At 39.6% G+C, this 22,481-nt stretch overlaps 2 protein-coding genes across 7 annotated transcripts in view; one reads left to right on the top strand and one right to left on the bottom strand.

Moving 5' to 3' along the window:
* The window catches only part of MATCAP2 (microtubule associated tyrosine carboxypeptidase 2), an 86,994-nt gene extending 76,608 nt beyond the window's left edge, over positions 1-10,386 (bottom strand). The window contains exon 1 of one of the 4 annotated variants that reach the window (XM_059073669.2): positions 10,233-10,386. In XM_059073669.2, the coding sequence (XP_058929652.1) occupies positions 10,233-10,371 (139 nt within the window). In that variant the 5' untranslated portion in view covers positions 10,372-10,386. The remainder of the gene's footprint in view (positions 1-10,232) is intronic. The other 3 variants (XM_059073665.2, XM_059073667.2, XM_059073670.2) reach the window with 3 other exon arrangements.
* ANLN (anillin, actin binding protein) overlaps positions 10,356-22,481 on the top strand; it is a 51,059-nt gene continuing 38,933 nt past the window's right edge. For all 3 annotated transcript variants that reach the window (XM_067042341.1, XM_059073632.2, XM_059073631.2), the window contains exons 1-3: positions 10,356-10,612; positions 16,734-16,887; positions 19,210-19,533. In XM_067042341.1, coding sequence (XP_066898442.1) covers positions 10,595-10,612; positions 16,734-16,887; positions 19,210-19,533 — 496 coding nt within the window. In that variant the 5' untranslated portion in view covers positions 10,356-10,594. The remainder of the gene's footprint in view (positions 10,613-16,733; positions 16,888-19,209; positions 19,534-22,481) is intronic.

Here is a 22,481-nt window from a genome sequence, read left to right as displayed (position 1 = left end):
TACATGGCACGCTACTCACAGTCAATGGAGTTTCAGGACAAAAGAAGTCAGTCGAAACATCTCTGTAGTTAAGAGAGGATGGGATTTTTTTTTTTTTTTTAAGAAAAACGATCAACATCTTCCTTTTTAAAGGCTTAGAACACATTTGATCATTAACCTGGGTAGTAAAGGCCAAGAAAGAGGAATGGTGAAGACTGGAGAAGGTTGCTAATAAGCATTGGTAGTGCTGGTGGAGAGACAAATAACTATAATATTTCACTTTCTATAGCAAAAGTTCATTTTGTTGAGAGCAGATAAAGTATATATTATGCTTGAAACTGAGAAAAAGTTTAATTTCTTAAGAAGTTATGTCAGTAACTAAAAAAAAAAAAAAAAAAAAGAACATTAAAATATTTGTTTACTTTTACATTTCAGATGAGCGTTTAAAAGAATAAGGGGACGGGCTTCCCTGGTGGCAAAGCGGTTGGGAGTCCGCCTACCGATGCGGGGGACGCGGGTTCCTGCCCTGGTCTGGGAGGATCCCGCGTGCCACGGAGTGGCTGGGCCCGTGGGCCGTGGCCGCTGGGCCTGCGCGTCCGGAGCTCCGCAATGGGAGAGGCCACAGCGGTGACAGGCCCGCGTACCACACACACAAAAAAAAGAATAAAGGGAGGAGAGGCTTCTAGAAAATACTTTTGACTTTCCTCCCTGTTCTCTTGGAAAGAATTTATAACATTCTATGTCATTGGAAATTTATGAATCGAGGAAAATTAATCTGCAGCTTGCCATTATAAAAGAACAGAGAAACTCTGGTTGCAACATCCCAGATTCTAACAAGCATTAAAGGAAGCCTCGGGGCAGCTGTAAACAATGTTCCTTGACTGAAAGAAAAAAAGAGCCAGGGAAAGTTGGTTTCTGTAGCTTTAAGAAATTTTTTTTCAGTGCAGTTTGAATGCTTTGGGGATGTCTGTATTGAGAGAATGGAATGTTTTCAGTATGTCTTTTTCAGGAGAATGAAAAACATGAAGTGGAAGCCAAATAAAAGAATGCTTTGTGAAACTACCTCCACCTTTCACCTCATTGAAAATAGTCAGGACAGCACAAAAATCCTGGGAAACCCTGTGATATTTTTTTGATAGGATGTTTTATTGTAAATGACTGAGGGAGGAAGGATATTTTTTATTAATCAGACATCAAAAATATTGCCTATCTTAATTACATTTTGAAGAAATCAAGATGTGCATTAATTTACTCCTTCCACAGATATTTATTAAGTATTTATGTTACTACTGGTAGTGCATACATACATATGTAAATATGACATACATATATCGGGCAGTCCTTGTGCTCATAAATCAGGGATGCTGTGGTGAGTAAATCAGATAGAGTCCCAGTTCTCTTGGAACTTATACCGGGAGAAACAAATAACAATCAAGTAAACAAATGATGTAATAGATACAAATAGGTACTATGAAGTACAGTAAATCAGAGAAGTATACTAGAGATGGTGACTTGGGGTACAGAGGTGTCAGGAAGAGCCTCTTTGAGGAAGTGACTTTTGAGACTTGAAGGATAAGAAAGAGTCAGCCATGAGAAATTTGGGGCGGCGTTGGGCGGGGGAGACAAGCATTCAAAGTAGAGGGAATTGCAAAGGCAAAAGCCCTGGGATGGGAATGATCTTGTCCTGATCCTGGGGCTATGTGAAGGTCAGCATGGTTGGAGTCCAGTGAGCTAGGGGAAAATGAAAAGATTTCAGAGGTAGCAGGGGCTAAGGAAAGGAATTTGGACTTTTTTCTAAGTACAATCAGAAGCCACTAAAACAGGGCAATGACATAATATGGCTTTTTTCTTTTAAAGATTGCATTGACTGCTCTGAGAATGATGGATAAGAGGATGAGAGTGGAAGCAGGGAAACCAGACAGGAGACTCTTGCAGTAGGTCCAGTGAGGGTGATGGTGGCTTAAAGTGGAATGGAAGCTGCAGAGAGGGAGAGAAGTAAAAGATATATTTGGAGGCAGAGATGATGGTAGGTTGGGTATGTGAATAGAGTAGGAGGAAAAGAAGAACTGAATATGATCCCTAGGTTTTTGGCTTGAGCAACTGGGTAGATAGTGGTGCCATTTATGGAAATGGAGAAGATTGGGGAAAGAATAGGTTTAGTGGGGAAATTCCATTTTGGATTTGTTAAGTTTAATACACCAGTTAAAAGTCCAAGTCAAGATTTCACATAGGTGGTTGGATATTAGTATTCCGAGTTCAAGGAAGAGATCATGCCAAAGAAATAAACTGGGGAACCATCAGTATACAGATGGTATTTTAAGTCAATGGAACTGATGAGATCATCTGGGTGTGTGTGCGTACGTAGACAAGAGTACCCAGGGTAGAATTTAAAGTTCTTAGTTACTTAGTTGTGGGGCAGAGGAAAAGGAGCCAACAAAGTTACACACACACACACACACACACACACACACACACACAGAGAGAGAGAGAGAGAGAGAGAGAGAGAGAGAGAGAGAGAGAGAGAGAGATCTTCTTCAACTTATGATTGGGTTATGTCCCGATAAACCCATCCTAAGTCAAAAACGCATTTAATGCACCTAACCTACCAAACATTATAGCTTAGCCTAGCCTACCTTAAACATACTCAGAACAATTATATTAGGCTATAGTTGGGCAAAATGAACACAAAGCCTATTTTATTATAAAATGATGAATATCTCATGTAATTTATTGAGTACTGTACTGGAAATGAAAAACAGAATGGTTGTATGGGTTTTGATTGTTTACCCCCCTGATCACATGGCTGACTGGGAGCTGCATCTTGGTGCAGCTGCCTAGCATCAGGAGCATTGTACTGCTTATTGCTAGCCCAGGAAAAGATCAAAATTGGGCAGTGTTTGGGGAAGAGACCTGGGAAGGGCCAATGACAGGTTCTGGAAATCTCTGACTAGTCACAATCTTCTTGGTTCCTCATCTGCTATTTTAGGGGGCTGAATTAGATGATCCCTGCCAGCTCCTACTTTTTTTTTTAAACTTCCTTGGCCACCTTTTAAGAATAGATGAACTGGGCTTCCCTGGTGGCGCAGTGGTTGAGAATCCGCCTGCCGATGCAGGGGACGCGGGTTCGTGCCCCGGTCCGGGAAGATCCCACATGCCGCGGAGCGGCTGGGCCCGTGAGCCGTGGCCGCTGAGCCTGCGCGTCCGGAGCCCGTGCTCCGCAACAGGAGAGGCCACAACAGTGAGAGGCCCGCGTACCACAAAAAAAAAAAAAAAAAAAAAAAAAAAAGAATACATGAACTACTTAGCATGTGGCCTCATACAAAAGGGCAGGGTGGGAAGTCAGGGCTAATACATAGGCATGGCTACAAATGAACTATGACATTTTTAATTTGACCAAAAGTTGGGAAAGGAGAATAAACTGAAGATTAGGGTTAGAGGGGACTTGCAGGTTAAGTAGGCGAGAGCAGCAGTAGAGAAAAGATAAGGATTTTAGATTACAGTCAGAAGCCAGTTTGGGGATTTGAAATCTTGGAGATGGAGCACTTCCTGGTTGTGTTTAGCGTCCAAGTGTGGCCATATAGGTGGTGGACAAGTAGAAGAGAGGAGGTCAGTAGAGTTGGAAGGTCTGCAGAATGGTGAGGTCAGAGCGTAGGAGGCTGTGGTCACTGAGAATTCATCAGCAAACATTTCTTGAGGGCCTAGTACCTGCCAGGCATGAATGGTGCTGACAAATGCAGATGGTGTCAGGCTGTGAGAAGCAGGGCAGAGAGTGAAAGCAGATGTCATGAACGCCAACATTTGGAAGGGCTAATGAGCCAAGGGAAGAACCAAGGTCTGGAAAGAGTATGTGAGGAGAAATTTGTGAACTGTTTGGAAGATAAAGAAGTTCATGACAGATGTCAGTGGAGTACAATGAACCTTCTGGTTTCAAACTTAAGGGGAAGATTTTGGGACTTCCCTGGCGGTCCAGTGGTTAAGATTCTTCCTTTCCACTGCAGGGGGCATGGGTTCGGTCCCTGGTCCGGCCCCTGGTCGGGGAACTAAGATCCCACATGCCGCATGGCCAAAAAAATAAAAGGCCAAAAAAATAAAAGATCCCACATGCTGCATGGCCAAAAAATAAAAAATAAAAATAAAAGATTTATTTTTGATGTTCAATAAAGAGATTTTGATGTTTAAGAAACACTGACTTCTGCTATTTTTTTAATATTTAAGAGCTACTTTTTTTTATATGGGATTGCTAAAAAATTTAAAAATAAGTTCTGTGAATATAGCTTTGAGAAATCTAGGTATGGAAAAGTAAAGATAGCATATGTAAATTATAGTGCGATAAGTACATAAAAGAATTCTTCGTCTTTATGAAAGGATTTACCATGGTCCTTTAAATATGAATTCCCTTAATACTGTATTAACCACTTGAGAAAGTAAAAAGGTGATTAGAGCTGTATACATTTTGAAAATACTCTATTGAATAAAGGAAATATGACTGTAGTTGCATTGGTTTTTGGAAACAATACAATATGTTAGAAAGCACACACACGATCTATTTTTCCTCACTTTGGAATATGAAACATTTTCATCGATTAACTTAGAAAAGAAAAAAACCTGATGCTAAAGACCACTAAAACTGTTTAAAACCCTTAAAATATGATGCTAGTGACCATTAATAGGAGATACTGTAACAAATAAAATAGCCCTTTAGTAACACGTATATAACATCTTTTGATAGTCCTTATTTCCTCATTATAATGAATGTGTGAAAGAAATGGCCCTTCAGCCAGATAACCTGAAGCAGAGAATTTGACCTTAATCCTTCTTTCCACTGCCTTATGGTTAGATTTTGGCCTTTTTAATTCCTGTAAAAATAAGAATATTTAGGTCATTGTTTTATTTTGTGAATGAAATGAGAATTGTGTGAATATACTTTGAAAAATTAACTGTACATACATAACATATGGAGTGTCCTTATTGAAGTAAATGTTTTTGACTTTTTGTGTTTTTCAGCCCTCCATCAATTTTATCTGTGAAAACATGATTACTATTTCCTTTGTTGAAAAGGATCTTAGAAGGAGCAAATATTCATTTACTCGGGCTACCTTTAATCTCTAGTTAACTCTTCTTCAGAGCCTTGATTCTATTCTTTTTTTTTTTCAGTAAATAAATAAATAAATAATTTATTTATTTTTGGCTGTGTTGGGTCTTTGTTGCTGTGCAGGCTTTCTCTAGTTGCGGCAAGCGGGGGCTACTCTTCATTGCAGTGAGCGGGCTTCTCATTGCGGTGGCTTCTCGTGTTGCACAGCATGGGCTCTAGGCACATGGGCTTCAGTAGTTGTCACTCACAGGCTCAGTAGTTGTGGCTCACGGGCTCTAGAGCACACAGCCTTGATTCTATTCTTAAATTAATATAATAAGCTGTGGTCTTTACCTAAATAACTTGAGAAATTATGGTTTTTATTTGAATAACTAGAGAAGACACTTTTGATGACTTTCAGAATACTATCATCGTTAGGCCAAACTGTATAACTAACTGGTAATAATCATGTGAATATATTTATTTTCTTTCCTAACTTAGTAGTTAAAATTTTTTTAAAACAATTTTAAGAGAAAAACAGGGTTGCTATGTATTCAGCACTTTAGATATAGCTCAAGAGCACATTTACATCATTATTGTGACTTTGGTGATCAAAATAAATAAATTAACTGAAATGTCAAGATCATAAACAGGATTTGAAGTCAGGCAAATCTGGTTCAAATTATAGGTGATGGACTTAGAGCAATCACTTAGCCTCTTTGCATCTCAGTTTCTTCATCTCTAAAAAAGGAATAATAGTTATCTTACATTCATTCATTCAACAAATATCTACTGAACTCGTGTGCCCTGAAGCTGCTAGGTTACAATAATTACCAACAAGACAAAGTCCTTGCCATTCCATCGCTTACAGTCTAGTAGAAGAGGTAGATGATAAACTTAAACACATATCTAAAATGATCCCACGTAAGTGGTAAATGCAATGAAGAAAATATAACAGAGTAATGGGAAAGAACATGACTTGGAGGGGAGAGAGGAGGGGTGTGGCCACCTGATCAGACAAGTCTTCTTGAGGAGATAGCACATTTGAGCTTAGACCCAATTAATGAGCAGCCAGCCATGGGTAGATCTACGAATATCCAGGGGATGGAAAGTTCTTGAAGCAGGAAGAAATTTGGCCTAATTTTATGACTAGAAAAAAGTCCTATGAGGCTGGAGACTAGTGGAAAAAAGAAGGGAGAGTACTGTAATATCGGGAGAATATTAGTATACTAGCTAGGAGAGGCAGGCAAGGTTCAGGTCATGTAGGGCCCTGTAGGTATGATAAAGAATTTGGATATTATTCTAATTGCAACAGAAGACATAAACTGGCTCAAAATAAGAAATTGACACTGTACAATTTACATTTTGAAAAGCTCCCACTCTATGAATTAATTGCTAAAATTAATAAGATTGCTCAATAGGTTTGCAATAATCATGTTCCTATACATCAATAACAGAGTTTTAAAATATAATTTAAAAGATAACATTTATAAAAGCAATAACAACAAAAAAGATACATAGTAACAAATTAAAGAGTTTAAAGATCTTTTTTTTTTTTTTTTTTTTTTTTTTTTTTTTTTTTTTGCGGTATGCGGGCCTCTCACTGTTGTGGCCTCTCCCGTTGCGGAGCACAGGCTCCGGACGCACAGGCTCAGCGGCCATGGCTCACGGGCTTAGTTGCTCCGCGGCATGTGGGATCTTCCCGGACCAGGGCACGAACCCGTGTCTCCTGCATCGGCAGGCGGATTCTCAACCACTGCGCCACCAGGGAAGCCCAAGTTTAAAGATCTTTATGGAAGTACATTATAAACATTTTTGGACGATATCAAAGAAGGCTTAAATTAATGAAGATATATACATGTTCACGAATGGAAAGGCTTGATATCACAAAGATGTCATTTTCCTCCAAATTATTTGATAAATTCAATATGATTCCAATTACAAATCTCAAGAGGATTTCTTTTTCCTTTGTGGCACTTGACAATCTGACCCCAAAATTTATATGGAAGAATAAGGGGACAAAATTAACCATGTCAATTTTTAATTTGCCCTATCAGATATCAACACATAATGAAAACAGTTCGATATTGGATGAGGAATAGACAAATAAACCAGTAGAGCAGAATAAAGAGCTCCTAAATAGACCTACATATACAGGAGAAGTTGGTACATGACAAAAGTGGCATTAAGGTCAGTGGGGAAAGGATGGACAATTAAATAACTGCTGCTAAGACATTTGGTTATCCAAACAAAAAACAAGATCAATCCAGATAATTTAAAGACAAAACCATGAAAAACCCATGCTTTTTAGAAGAAAATATGAGAGAATATATTTACAACCTCAGGAAAGGGAAGGATTTCTTGAGACATAAAAAGCACAAACCCTACTGGAAAATATACATATATTTAATTATATTAATAGGAAACATTTCTGTACATCCAAGACATCCTAAAGTGAAAAGACAAACCATAAACTAGGAAAAGATATTTGCTAGCCAAAAAACCAAAAAGAGTTATTTTCCCAGAAAATAGTAAACAAACAACAAAAGTCTACAAATCAATAAGAAAAAGCAACCACATAGAAAAATGGGCAAAGGATCAATTTGAAATTCACAGAAAAGGAAAACTTAAAGGCCAATAAACACATGAAATAATGTTCACTTCCATTAGTAATAGGATAAATGCATACAAACAAGAATGACAGAATCTAAAAAGTATCAAGTACTAGGGAGGCACTAGAGTAGCAGGCATGCTCATTTAAAGCTGACTGGAATATAAATTGTTAGAATCGTTTTGAAGAGCAATTTATTTTTAATATCTGGCAATAATATTTAAATATATTTATTGAAATGATCCTCTAATTCCTAGGTATATTATTCTAGAGAAAGTTTTGCATGTATGTATAAGGAGTCATAAAAATATTCATGACATCATGGGGTCTTTGGAATGAAAAACTAGAAATGAGCTAAATGTCCATTAACAGGATAATGGATACATAAACTACAAGTATATTAATACAATAGAATCAATACAATTAATAGTAATTAATACAATAGAATACAGCAGTGAGAATGAATAAAATGCAGCTATACCTGTTGGTGAGGATGAATCTCATAAAGAGAATATTCAGAAAAGAAACCAACTGCAGAAATTTTTACTTACAGTAAAAATAAAATTTATATAAAACACTATATATTGATATGGATATATATGTAGATGTAATAAAAGTATATACATTTCATGGGAATGATAAACATGAAAATCAGGATAGTTTTACCCTGGGGAATGGGATTAAGGAGGAATACACAAGAGACTTCAATTATAAAATTACATATTTTTTAAGCTAGGTGGTGGGTACACAGTTATCTGTTCCATTCATTAATTTTTTGGTAAAGTGGAAATATTTTATAACACAATTTTCAAGAGGAGAAAAGTAATTCTAACTTATAAACTGAAGCGTGAACTATCAGAGGGTAAGGAGGGAAATAGGCAGAACTGTTAGCAGACAGTTGCAGTATTCTAAGAGAGTAGACTTGAGTCTCTAGCACAGCTTCTGGCGCATGGTAGGTGTTTAACGAACTTCAGCTATTGTGTGGTGGTTTGCTATTATCATCATCAGGGTAATGACAGGCGGATTGTGAAGAAAGATAAACTAAATGTTTTGGGTAGTTACATTGAGTGACTTGCTGTATTTATCTCTTTTAGTCTTGCCTAGGATCTGGTCATAAAGAATCTAAGGCTCACAGAGGCCAAAGCCGGAAGGCGCAAGGCTTCATAAATTTCTATTGACTCATTTTCCAATGTCGCGTAAACTTCCTCCTGAACCTGCACCCCTCAATACACTCACCACTTTCTGGTCCAGCACTGGAAAAAAAATCAAGCGGTTTTTCTCTTTGGTTCATAAGTAGCATATTTTGAGTTAAATATTAATAATTCGATACAGCAAACACTTGGATAGGGGCTTATTACAGAATACTTTTGGATCTCTTTTAATTTTTCACCTGACCCTCCTAACTGTGAGGACTGGCAGGGCAGCTGATTATTCCTGTTTTACCGATAAGTAAACTAAAATCCAAAGAGGCTAACCTGGTGACCATGAACTTCATAGAATCATATCTTAAATATTTTGTGATTGAGTGGGCATTTTTCAGCTTTAATTGAACTTTCAAAGGAGACTATGACCCCCAGAAAGGTCTATGAAATACTGAGTTAAATGATTTGCCTAAAGCCTAAGGTCACATGGTCTTGGTGGAGCCAAGACCTCCAGGAATTTCTTCTTATCCCACACTCAGAATTCTTTCCATTACAACGCATAGCACCAAAATTCAAATTAGAGATATTATCAGTGAAATACTTTTTGTAATGTTTACTGACTGCTAAGATGGAAACGTTATTAAATACACCGAAACGTCTTACTTGGGAGAAATAGTTTTGGCCTGTTCAGCCGTTGGGCAGTCACTCAGCAATCTACTCTGTGTTACAAATGAAGAAGTCCAAACCTGTTTGTTGTCTTTATAACAAGCCCTAGTACAGACTTACTAAATAAGAAATGAATCTGATACAGTAACTATAAAACGTACTTTACAATTCTCAGTAATCTACAGAGAATAAACATGAAATACAGCTTGATTCAGCGGTGGAAAGCAGACTATGAGCTAAGAATGGGATTTTCATTTCTCCTGGACCAGTCACTTAATGTCTTAGGGTCTCCCTTCTCTTAGCTGTAAAAGGGAGAATTAAAGTGGGTAGCTTCTCAGCTCTAACACTGCATGCAGTTTGATGGGATTAACATAAAAAGGGACGACAGAAGTTTTGTGTATAAACTCTTTACACACGGTCTGTTAATGTTAACCTTATTTGCCCAATGAGAAAGGCCAGTGCCCAAGGTGGCTAACTGGTCATTAGCCCCAAGTGTCCTTCTTGGTCCTCAAGAAGGCCAAGCCTGCGTCCCCCTTGGAGTGAAGTAGGGGCGGGCGGGCAGATAGACAGAAAGCTATGTCAGGTCTATGGTCCAGTGGGATTTCAAACAGAAGGGCCCTTAATCCTAAATTTAGGAATGAAGGAAAGCGGAAACGCCCAAGCACAGGCGCGAAGGGACCTGCTTAAACAGGATGGGGTGTGCGAGCGTTTGGGGTGGGGCTTGGAGCCGGGAGGCAGTTGAAGGGCCGAGCGCAGCACCTACCTCCGCATCTCCGCCGCCAGGGGTGGGCTATCACTGAGAACTCTAAGCCACCGGGAACCTCCCAGCCCGGGCAAGGCCAAGTGATCCAGCGCCGGTGCGGGGAGAGGCGTGCCGTGCCCCCGCCCCGCCCCGCGCGCATGCGCGCGGCTCCCGGCGCTGAAATTCAAATTTGAACCGCCGCTGAAGGCCAAGCGTGACACTGGAGGCTGTGGGGAAGAGGAGAGTAGGTTGGGAGAGTTCCCCTGCCCCGGACTTTTTGTTTTCTCCAAGTGACACATTGAGCCGGCACTCACTTCTTTTCTTTTTCCGAATTTGAACCACCGTTTCGGTCGTCTCGCGATCGACACGCGAAGCCCGGGGCGATGGACCCGTTTACCGAGGTAAGAAAATTTGCGGGCAGAGCCAGCCATGACCCCTCTCGGCCCCCACCCTCCCTTCCCACCTTCTGTCTACCTCCGGACCCACAGGGCGGAGAGCGCGTGCGCACGCGTGCGCAGAGTGTGCGTGCGGGTGTCGGACTGGGGAAGCCAGGAGGGGGCTGCTGGTTCCCTCTGCTCTGCGGCTGCAGTTCTGCGGTTTTCTTGTTCTTATCCTGCAGATGAAGCTCTGCGGGGGAAAGCTTTGAGTCTGTCCTCAGTAGCAGTAGTGAAAAAACCTCATGTTAGCCCCGGTTATTATATGCCCCTCTGGAGTGGATCCCTGTCCCTTGCGAGGGTGAGGTGGGGGCCTGACCAAAAGATCCCGCTGGAAGTAAAAGCCAGGGTAACTTGCAAGGTGGAGTCGGGTGTCTGAGTGACTCAGTGCTGTGTGTGCAGCCGCCGCCCGGAAATGGAATGGAATGTGATTTGAAGGGTTCGTGTGGCCCGCAGAGGAGCCGTGCATTTAAGGATGCTGTGAACAAAATGACAGCAAAACGTTAAAATAAGCCGGTGCCAGAAACCATTGCATCCGTTCTTATAAAGTCAATAGTTTCTTCAGATTCTATTGCTCAGCTAACTAGCAAAGAAGATTCATACCTGAGATTGATACAAATTGAAAGGAAACAGTGTTAGCCAAATACAAACCAAAATTAATAGCCCACGATTAAAAAAAAGTAGTAAAGAAATAAACCTTTTTGGGTATGTTTATGGAGCATACCATTACAGCAATACTTCACTCATCTTTTGTTCTTTGGAAATTAAATATGGATTAATTACATCGTTATTGTGTTGATTATTTGTCTGGCTTTGGCTTCTTGTTGACAAGGTACTTTGACACACTCAGGAATTTCCACTCTCTTTTCTTCCAGGACAGTTCCTCATTTTTTAGGTTGTTGTGCAAGTTTCAATTCAAAAAATAACAGTTGTTGCAAAGTGAGCCTAAAAATGTCTCTGCACTAGATTGAAAATTTGAATGGAGAGTGGTAATACTTTTTTTTTTTGAGATGTACTTACAATCCTAAGATATTAAAAGTTTCAACAATTAGAGTTTACTTGTGTTTAAACACAATAGTGTTTATTTTTGTTTACAAATTCTCAATCATCTCTGGGGGAAAGCACATCAATTCATTAACCTTAAATATTCTAACAGAAAAATCCTGAACACATTTTTGTATTAGCTTTAAAGAATAGAGCTGGTCGTGCACTACATATTTTTCACTTACATTGAAGTTAAAAAGGATACATTATGTTCCAACTTAGAATAGGATTCCTTAAAATATTAGCCCTATGTGTTCTGAATATTTTCATTCTCCTAGGTAACTGACAGGACAAAGCATTTTGAAAGTTGGCTGAAAATTGTACTTTGTTTTACTTAAAAATGTTATTCTGAAGCTAGTACAAATCTCAGTTGAAAGAAACTTTTCAATTTAGAGTGTGCTCAGAAATACGTATGGTTTATGTTATGAAAAGTTAGATCGGTTGCAGTTGGAATAAACAGCTTTGACATCTTTTCCTTAATTGGTAATGAGTGAACAATTTGAATTGGTTCCAAAGATTAGGTGCTTAATTATAGCATTCATAACATTTTTGCACAGTGAAACTAACTGGTACAGTTCCTTGTCTGAAAAAAAAATTGGAAGTCCGTTAAAATGACTTTCTGAACCAAAGTACCTTAACAGAACCACAGAACAGGGAAAATTATTTGAGAGAACTGTTTTCTCAGTTTTCCCAAGGGTGATTCTTAACCATACCACCCTACAGGCATAGGAGAGGTGTTAATTCATTACATTAATGCCAGGGCGTTAGGGATTAATCCTCTTGGTAACTCTAGTTGAGAAAGGCTACAACTATCCTAAACTCTTGTTTCCTCAGACAAGGCTGTTGTGCAGTGGTTCTCCTCCCTGCTGTCACTAGTGCCGTCTGGCACACTCTTCTCCCTGCCTCTTCTGCCTGGCAAACTCTGTTTCAACCTGCAGCTCACAGTTTGATTCCCCTTCTTCAGAGGGGAGATCACCTTTCACAGTACCCATCTCACTTGTATTTATTTACCCGTTGAACATGTTTTCCGTTAGAATGTAAGCTTCTTGAAGTAGGACTGTTGTTTCCTATTCAGAGAGATGTTTCCCTAACATCAAGCACATCCAATAATGTTCTGCCGAATTAATATGGAAGAGAGCCATTCAGTGCAAATTCTTTTACAGGCAAATAATTATATAAACAGTAACTGTTAGGACACTTTAGCAATATTGTAGAAAATTTCAAATATAACGCATCCACCACCCAGCAACACGTGGCCATATTGTTTTACTGTATCCCCTTCTAATCCCTCCCTCTGAATTATTTGGAAGCAAATTCTAGAGAGTATATAATTTTATATGTAAGCACTTATGTATTTATCACTGAACACTAAAGACTTAAAAAAAATCATAATGCTACTATCACACCTAAAAAATCAACAGCAGTTCCTTAATATCATCAAACATTGTAAGTGTCCAGGTTTCCTTAAGTGTCTCACGTTTTTGCAGTTTGTTTGAATCAGCATCTAGACAGGGTCCACAGGACCACGTCTTCCTAATGTTCTTCACGGACCACCAGACAAAGAATCCATCTTGATTTATGGATGAACAAGCAGTTAAGGCACACGTTTATTATTATGATCAGCAGATAGTATTTAAAAAGTTATGCTGATTGTATGAATTTGGTTAGTTTTGCTGATGATAAGTTCTTTAAAAGACCAATTGGATTTAGTCAAAAGATAGTTTATAGCAAAGTAGTTAAGAGTCCAGACTCCGGAGCCTGGTTCTGAATCTTGGCTTGCCACTGTTTTGTTTTGTTTTTTAATTTTTGTTCACGTTGGGTCTTTTCTTGCTGCACACTGGCTTTCTCTAGTTGCAGCCAGTGGTGGCTTCTCTTGTTGTAGAGCACGGGCTCTAGGCACAAGGGCTTAGTAGTTGTGGCTTGCGGGCTCAGTAGTTGTGGCTCGTGGGCTTAGTTGCTCTGTGGCATATGGAATCTTCCTGGACCAGGGCTCGAACCTGTGTCCCCTGCATTGGCAGATGAATTCTTGACCACCGCGCCACCAGGGAAGTCCCTGCCTTGACACTTCTTAACTGTGTGACCTATGGCTTGTTATTTAACCCCTGCCTGAGTTTCTTCATCTGTAAAACAGTAGTAAAAACAATTTTACCAAATCATATTTTGAAGATGAAATGAGTTAGTGTGTGCAGACACTGAAAGTACTTTATATTAAGTCCTGTATAAGCATTAGTGATTGTTGTGATTGTTGTTAGGTGGTTTTAAAACCATCAACTTACTACTCATGATGTCGGTATTAGCCTCTTAGTGTGAAGATCTGCTCACGAGTGATGGTCATCCTACTCCAAGACTAGAACAGAGAAACCCTGAGCTAGGTGTGCCAAGTCAGAGCTTTCTATGTAGGAACCTTAAAAGAGAAAAAAGCTACAATTAAAATACATAAAGCATCTTTTCTTGTGATATAAATAGACATACATGCTATCACTGTTCTGGATAGAGTTTCTCTAATTTTCCAGAATTAAGCGAAATCTCTCTGATGACCTGGGAAAGAATGCTGCTACAGCATTTTGACAATAATAAGTTAATTGTTATTGAGTCTGCTTTGTTTAAAAAGGCAAGAAAATCAGTAGTATCTCCTAGAAAAAATTTCTGTCAGAAATAGTTTGAGGGATATGAGGCAGAAATTGCTTTAGGACTATATGCTTCAGTTATCTTAGATTCATCCATGTGGATTATGTTAGTAATTGCAGTGTTTTATTTTTTTTAATGCCTCTGTTATTTGAAGCAGGAGGTATGATATTTGAAGGAATGTACCTCATAAATAAAAGATCCCTTAAATTCCTGTTACACTTTTATAAGGAAGAGTGACTTACATTTATTGAGCTGTTGAGTTTAGGTATTTTAGATACATCATTTCTTTACATTAATAATCTTTGGTGCTTATTAGTTTTATTTTACAGATTAGGGAACTTTTTTGCTTATCTACTTTAATATGTTTTAATCTTGAAATTTTTGAATCTAATGTAGCAAAAGAACACTTGTGTATATTTGAATGGCAAAACCACATTCTTCTGTGACCCATTGCTCATAGTAACCGAAGATAATACAGACTCATAAGTATTCTAACTGACCAGAATGGAATGTGGGCGTGTCCATGAATGAATATAGTTAGTCTAGTTTTGTATCTTGGGAGTGATATATTTTATTGTGGGGGAAATTATCAGACATATATGAATTTGTGTAATACTATCACTTTAGAGTTTGTTGAAGACTTTTATTTAAAGGGTGAAGGTCTTGTGTTTTGGAAGGCGTTTGGCTCATAAATTACTCTTTCAGTGACATAGCATTTAGGTTTAGTGTTACTTCTTTCAATTAGAAATCATTCCTAAGTAGAGAGTTGTGCCTTCTTCCAAATTTAGCTCATGCTTCTTTTGCATACTCAGAAGGATTTTAAAAATTATTATTCTGTTTTAATTAAGCAACTAAAAAGGTCAGATGGAGTTTAATTCCTTACTCTGCACTAACTCCTATATCTGTGTTTGCAGGGCAGTCTGTAAACTCCAGCCAGTAATCTGCATGCCTCCTTTGGTTGTGTTCATTTGAAAGAGAATGAATTGTTTTACAGGGTCTTGTGTTTGCTATACTACAATGATTCGAATAGGAGCATACGTTGGGGTTAGCAAAGAGTAGTATTCGCGATTCTATGGAATGGCTAAGATTTCAACTTAAAACTATTTTATTATATATTGATATTTAATTAAATAAAACATAAGATTATATCTTCTGTAGGTCAGAAGTCTGATAGGTTTTGCTGGGTTCAGATCAAGGTGTTAGCAGGATTGTGTTCCTTTTGGACGCTCTAGGGAGAATCTGTTTCCTCACCTTTTCCAGCTGATAGAGGCCACCTGCATTTTTTGGCCTGGGGCCAAAAAATGTCCATCACTCTGACCTCTGCTTCCCTTGTCACATCTTCTCTGACTCTGAGTTCTCGGCCTCTCTTCCCTCATAAGGACAATTGCCCTTTTGAGGCCCACCCAGAAAATCCAGGATAATCTCTCCATCTCAAGGTCATTAATTTAATCCCGTCAGCAAAGTCTCTTTTGCCATGTAAAGTAACATATTCACAGGTTCGTGGGATTAGGACAATGAACAACTTTGGGGGACCATTATTCTGCTTACCATAGTGGTTAAAACAACCACCACGTTATTTTCCATGATTCAGTGGCTTAGCATTTGGACTCAGCTGGGCTGGACTTCTGGTGTCCCCTGCAGTCGTATAGCAGTCTGCAGTGATATACAAATTATCTGGGACTGGATGGTCTAAAATAGCCTTCCTCTGGGCTTCCCTGGTGGCGCAGTGGTTGGGAGTCCGCCTGCCGATGCAGGGGATGCGGGTTCGTGCCCTGGTCCGGGAAGATCCCACATGCCGCGGAGCGGCTGGGCCCGTGAGCCATGGCCACTGAGCCTGCGCGTCCGGAGCCTGTGCTCTGCAACGGGAGGGGCCACAGCAGTGAGAGGCTCGCGTACCGCAAAAAAAAAAAAAAAAAAATAGCGTTCCTCTCAGGTCTGGTGGTTGATGCTGCCTGTCAGCTGGGCCGTGTGTCTAGCAGGCTTAACCCGGGCTTCTTCTTGTGGAGGCGGTGTTCCAAGACAGTGAGAGCAGAAACTGCAAGACCTCTTGAGGCCTGGGACTGGAAGTCACATACACAGTATCACTTCTGCTGCGTTTTAATGGTCAAAGTGAATCATAAGGCCATCCCAATTCAAATAGCTTTTCATGGAAGCAGAAAAAAAATTGTGGCTGTTTAAAATCTCATACAACTAACTTAACACATTTTATTCCCCCTTTAATGTTCATATTATGTCTGTAATTAAACTTTGACATGGGCGTGTTCATTTGATGAATCTTGACTTAATTACTTAGGATTTCACTTTTGAAATGTATTTAACTGTTATCGTACATGATGGCAATTAGTGATTTTAGAAGATACCTGAAGTTTTCTGAACCTTTGACGAAACTTGTGTTTTAACACTCTGATATACATAGAAACTGCTTGAACGAACCCGTGCCAGACGTGAGAATCTTCAGAGGAAAATGGCTGAGCGGCCCACCCCAGCAGCAAGGTCTGCGACTCATGCCAAGCGAGTCAGGGAGCCGCTTTCGGAAGCTAGTAACCAGCAGCCCCTGTCTGGTGGTGAAGGTAAAAGGCTTTGTGGGGAAAAGTAAACTTTGCCTTTTTTAAAAGGAGATAAGCGCCAAGCATTTTATTGTTCATGCAGAAGAACCAAGGTCTTTGGGAGACAGATGGAATAGCCTCTGGGAGAAAGATCAGCCTTTTGTATTCCAAGCCTATTATATTAGGCCTAGAACCTATCAGGCCAGAGCAGAATTTCTAACAAATATTTCAGATTAACTGGTTGAACTTTATTTTCCTCATTCCAAAATTATCCATAAAACCTCTCAGGGGGGCTTCCCTGGTGGCACAGTGGTTGAGAATCTGCCTGCTAATGCAGGGGACACGGATTTGAGCCCTGGTCCGGGAGGATCCCACATGCCGCGGAGCAACTAGGCCCGTGAGCCACAACTACTGAGCCTGTGCGTCTGGAGCCTATTATCCACAACAAGAGAGGCCTGATAGTGAGAGGCGCGCACCGCGTTGAGGAGTGGCCCCCCGCTTGCCACAACTAGAGAAAGCCCTCGCACAGAAACGAAGACCCAACACAGCAAAAATAAATTAATTAATAAATTAATAAACTCCTACCCCCAACATCTTTAAAAAAAAAAAAAAGGACTAGTGAAATTAAACAGAAACAAAATTAAGCAACCCCCCTCCCTACCCCCAACAAACCCACACACACCTGGAAGCTTGTCTGATTCTTTCCTAAATTCTGGCATCCTTAGCCTACGTCAGTCAGCTGGCTTAATCTTTTCCTAGCATTTGGAATAATCTGGAGATGATCATTTCCCTTGGTATAAATTTAAAATACATATAGAAAAGGAGTGTTACTGAGGACAAAACCAATATTACGAAAGAGATGAGGGTATAGTGCTGGCTCCCATTATTTTGTGAGCTAACCATAGGAGTGTTTATTTTTGTGTGTTAATACATTTTGAAGGGAGGGAATACCATATATATTACATAGGAAATAGAGGCCTGGCTCCAGTCCAGGATCTCTTCATTGTAGCATGGGTTTGTGCAATCAAATATTGATTACTATGTACTTGAAAACTAGTGGTTGGAATTGTGTTTTGATGCTTAAATGGAAAGATTTACTGTTATAAGTAATGTAAACTCGAAGATTTCTTTACTTCCAGATAGTGAAGCATGTTAAATAGGAACACATCCAAAAAATGATTAGATAAGTAGTTCGTTGAAAATATACCCTTAAATGAGTTGCAGAAGACTGGAAAGTTTCATGATGTACATTTAATTAGATTGATGTTTATAAGAGCAATCATGACTTCCCACTAATCATACTTTGGTTACTACCAGAACAAGAGCACTTGGTTAGACAGCCAATGAAACTGACCTCTTATGGAATTTACATTCCTACCTTTTAAAGTATTAGTTTTCCAAGAGATATATTAAAACTCATTCTTGGGTAAAAATTATATGCCGTGTGTTTGAATAGCTCCTTTTTCTTTTAGGACTTTTAAATTTATTTTATAGGTGTTCGTGGAAGTTTAAAATGTAAAATGTTGTTAAACACTTGTGCCAGTTAATTTGTTTGGTATTGACCAGATAATTCAGTCATTTTTTGGTTCTCTGCCTCCTAAACCTCAAGCCAGGTGCCCTTCTACCCTTGTTTACTATTGTTCATGAAAGATTGTTTTTAAAAGCAGAAAACTTGTGTCTACCCTTAGCTCAGCTATGTCTCTAAGCAGGTAACTTGATTTCTCTGTGCCTGATTTTTCTTATTTAAAAATGTGGTGATTGGGCTGTATGATCTTTAAAATCCCTTAGAATATTTGCTTATTCTGTGTGTGTGCACTTTTTATTTCCTAGTGTCTTAAGACCACATAGAATATTATGCATATCTCTTGAGGATGTTATTTGAAGATTTTTTTCATTAAGGCTTTTGTTTGTTTGTTTTGTTTTTTGTTTTTTGTTTTGCGGTACGTGGGCCTCTCACCGCTGTGGCCTCTCCCGTTGCGGAGCACAGGCTCCGGACGCGCAGGCTCAGCGGCCATGGTTCACGGGCCCAGCCGCGGTGGGATCCTCCTGGACCGGGGCATGAACCCGTGTCCCCTGCATCGGCAAGCGGACTCTCAACCACTGCGCCACCGGGGAAGCCCTCATTAAGGTTTTTTAAACCATAAATTATGTTTGTTTAAAGAGAAATCTCTTATATCAGATTTCTAAGTTACCGAAAGTAGAATTTTACGTATTTCTTGTTGTGAGTAAAATCATTTAAAGGAACAGAGAGACAGTGTTTTATTAATTTGTACCTACTGTAAGTTTTTCATGCTGTGAGGAATTACAGAATTTTTATTTTTTATTTTTTTGTCCTTTTTAATCTAGAGAAATCTTGCACAAAACCATCACCATCAAAAAAACGCTGTTCTGACAACACTGAAGTAGAAGATTCTAACTTGGAAAATGAAAAACCGGTTGAGTCAGCTTCTGCAAAACCTTGTTCTCCAAGTCCTATGTCTCCTCAGGCGCAGCCACAAGCGCCGCAAGTGCCAGCTAGTGTCAGTGATTCCGCGGCCGCCCCAGCATCGCTGCTGGGAGAGAGGAGAGGGCTAAACTCAAGATTGGAAGGAACTGCAGCCTCCTCAGTCAAAACACGAATGCAAAAGCTGGCAGAGCAGCGGCGTCACTGGGATAATGATGTTGTGACAGGTATAAACTATGTGAATGGTGTGGTCCTTAAATCTGTGTCAGTACGATTCAACTTGGTATGTTGAAAATTTTATGTATCAGTAAACACATGAAAGGTAAATGCTTTTGATCTATATCCTGAGTATCCATTGCTCACAAATGGTTTGTATATCAATATATATTTATCAGCTGGTTGTGTTCTCATCAAAGTAGATGATGATGAGGTTCTTAGACTGGTTCACAAAACCCTGATCTTGTAACAGAACCATCTTATATTTGCAATACAAACAGGAGAGAATAAACTATACTCTTGGCATTATCAGCATTGCTGCCCTTCAGCTCTGTATTCAAGAAATCCTATTTCATGGATTCACTACTTAAATAAACTTGAGTGACTAAGGTATGCAATGCTGTCCAATAGGGGAGAAAGAGAACTTCAGAAAACATTTATTGAGCACCTTCAAAGCATGTTTTCATGCTAAGATGCCAGAGACAGATAAAGTAACCTGATCTTTGCCTTTCATGGGTCCATAATCTGATGGAGAGCTTATCTCCTACCTTGTTACAAAAAAATCCTTGGGATAACTTACAAAAATACCTGTATTAAAAATGGGAAAAATGAAGAAATCAAGGTGAAGAGAAGGAAAAACAAAGTGAAGGTTAAAGTTAGTTTATTAAATACAGGGCTTAAGGTCCTCTTCACTTGCTAGAGATGGTTCTGACCTTGCTAGCAGCCAATGCAGAGAGGTGAAATGCTATCAATTACATGACTAATGTTTATTAAAAAAATAAAAAAAAAAAAAAAACAGAGCTGTGGTTGGCACTAAGACCTAAGAGAACTTTCTTCCCTGGGTCCTAAAGATAACTGTGGGAGCTATAGTGAAGGTGTAAGGTTTCTCAGGGTAGGCAGATAGCTGGCTCCAGGCTCAGTTCAGTAAATGCAGTTCTAAAGTGAGCCAGCACAGTGCAGGTAGACAGCTCGGTGACGACTGGGCCTTACCCGAGGAAGCGTTCTTAAGCTTTGGCTTTCAGCCCAGCTCCTATGTATCAGAATCATTCAGACCACTGGATTGGAATCTCAGGAGTGTGGTGGAGCCCTGGGGTGTGCTTTTTATCCCTCCCTCCCTTCCTTCCTTCCTACCTTCCTTCCTTTCTCTTTTTTTAAAGCTCTGTAGGTAATTCTGACACATAGCCAGAATTAAGACCAAGTGATCTGAGGAAATGGATGGGCTACATATATTTCAGGCAGTCTTCCATAAATATCAATTCTTTTAACTGAAATTTTGATAAGTATTGGATAGAAAAACGTTTAAGATTATCCCTTCTGGCAGTGATGATAATCTCAGGAGCAAACACTTACTGTGTGAAATGTTAGGCATTCTAAATATTTTAAAATTCTAATGTAATATATCATTTAATTCTTACCACAATCTTATGACATACATACTACTTTTTCTTCATGTTGTAGAAGAGAAGACTGGGTTCAGAGAGACTAAGATGCCTGCCCACAGTCAGTAGCAGCTAAAATTCAAACCCCAGTCGTCTGACTCTAGGGCTCAACTTTTATGACCTGCCTGATGTTTGGGGGCATGTTAACAGGGTGCTGATAGTCCACGTTGTAAATTATAACTATTTATTTTAGTAGTGGGTGGGGTTAACCGTGTTTCTTTATAACATCTGAGGAGGCTAACCAGTAAATGTGCCTGAATAGAAGAATGTTCCATTTCTGTTTTGTAGGAAATATCTATAGGCAGAGGAGTGGAGATTTTCTTTTTTAAAAAAAGAAAGAGTGTTGTGATTTAGTGCATGATCAAGAATACAACCAAGGCCCTAAACATTCTAGAGAAGGAAGCTTTGCAGCAGTGATTTCGAATATATTGAAAGCAAATGTTAACAAATGTCCACCTCGGCCTTGAAAATAAATCTCATTAAGGCATCATAGCCTGTCTAATTTTAAGCGTTGAAACTTATGAATAAAGTGTTTGTGATTAATGATTTAGTGAGTACTATACAGGACTGTGGGTATAGCCAATTAAAGGTTTGAGGGATTATTCTAAAATATAATTTATCTGAAGCCTTTCTTTCTGACAAAGAATAGTTAGAGGAGCTAGAGATCTATTAAGCCCATTCCTAAAACATAACAGTAAAACTGTCGTCTACTTAGAGGACAGTGCTTATTCTAAAGAAAATGATGAAGGTATGCAAAAAGGTATTGTAGGGAGGGTGGTGGTTAGGAAATCTTTTCTGGAGGAGGCAGAGATAATTAACCTGGACTTTGAAGGGCAGACAGTGGAGATATTCTAGGCAAAAACAACAGAACGGATGAAAAGCACAGAGATACCGTGAACGTACTGTGTGTGATGGAGAGGAACTGAGAGAGTTTAAGTAGGCAAATGTTTCAGAAAGATCACTCTGGCATCAGAATTGAGGAGGGATTGACGAGGGCAGAGATTCCAAGCAGGAACACCAGTTAGAAGGTTAATGCTGTAATTCAGGCATAATGATGAATGCCTGTGGAAGTGAAGAGGAGGCTGGATTTGAGAGATTTAGGAGGTGGAATCTGTGGGACTTAATGACTGGGTGGTGGATGGTAAGGGAGAAGGGAGGAAGAAGCATGAGGAGGAGGAATGTGTTGGGGGCAGTTTCAACTTCAGATATATTATTTGGGGTGTCCGTGGGATAGTCAAATGGAGGTAGCTGGTAGTTAGAAGGAGACCACGAAGGACAGGCCGCAAAGACAGAACTAATAGAGAATGATGTCACGTGGAAATACAAGGCCCACAAAGTGTGTGGGCATCTGGTGAAAATAGCGAAAGCAACTTCAGAGCAGTGGTGCAGGCAGAAGGCAGGTTGAATGGCGTTGAGTGGTGGGTGAATATAGTGCAGGGAAAGAGGGACATTACCTAAAAGGGGGTATACATTGATGAGAGGATGTTTGGTTTTAGCTTTAAGATGAGAGAGACTTGAGC

Source organism: Kogia breviceps, chromosome 9 (assembly GCF_026419965.1).
Source record: "Kogia breviceps isolate mKogBre1 chromosome 9, mKogBre1 haplotype 1, whole genome shotgun sequence".
Taxonomy (NCBI): Eukaryota; Metazoa; Chordata; class Mammalia; order Artiodactyla; family Physeteridae; genus Kogia; species Kogia breviceps.
Note: the sequence above shows the minus strand (reverse complement) of the source record. Positions and strands in the feature narration are given on the sequence as shown.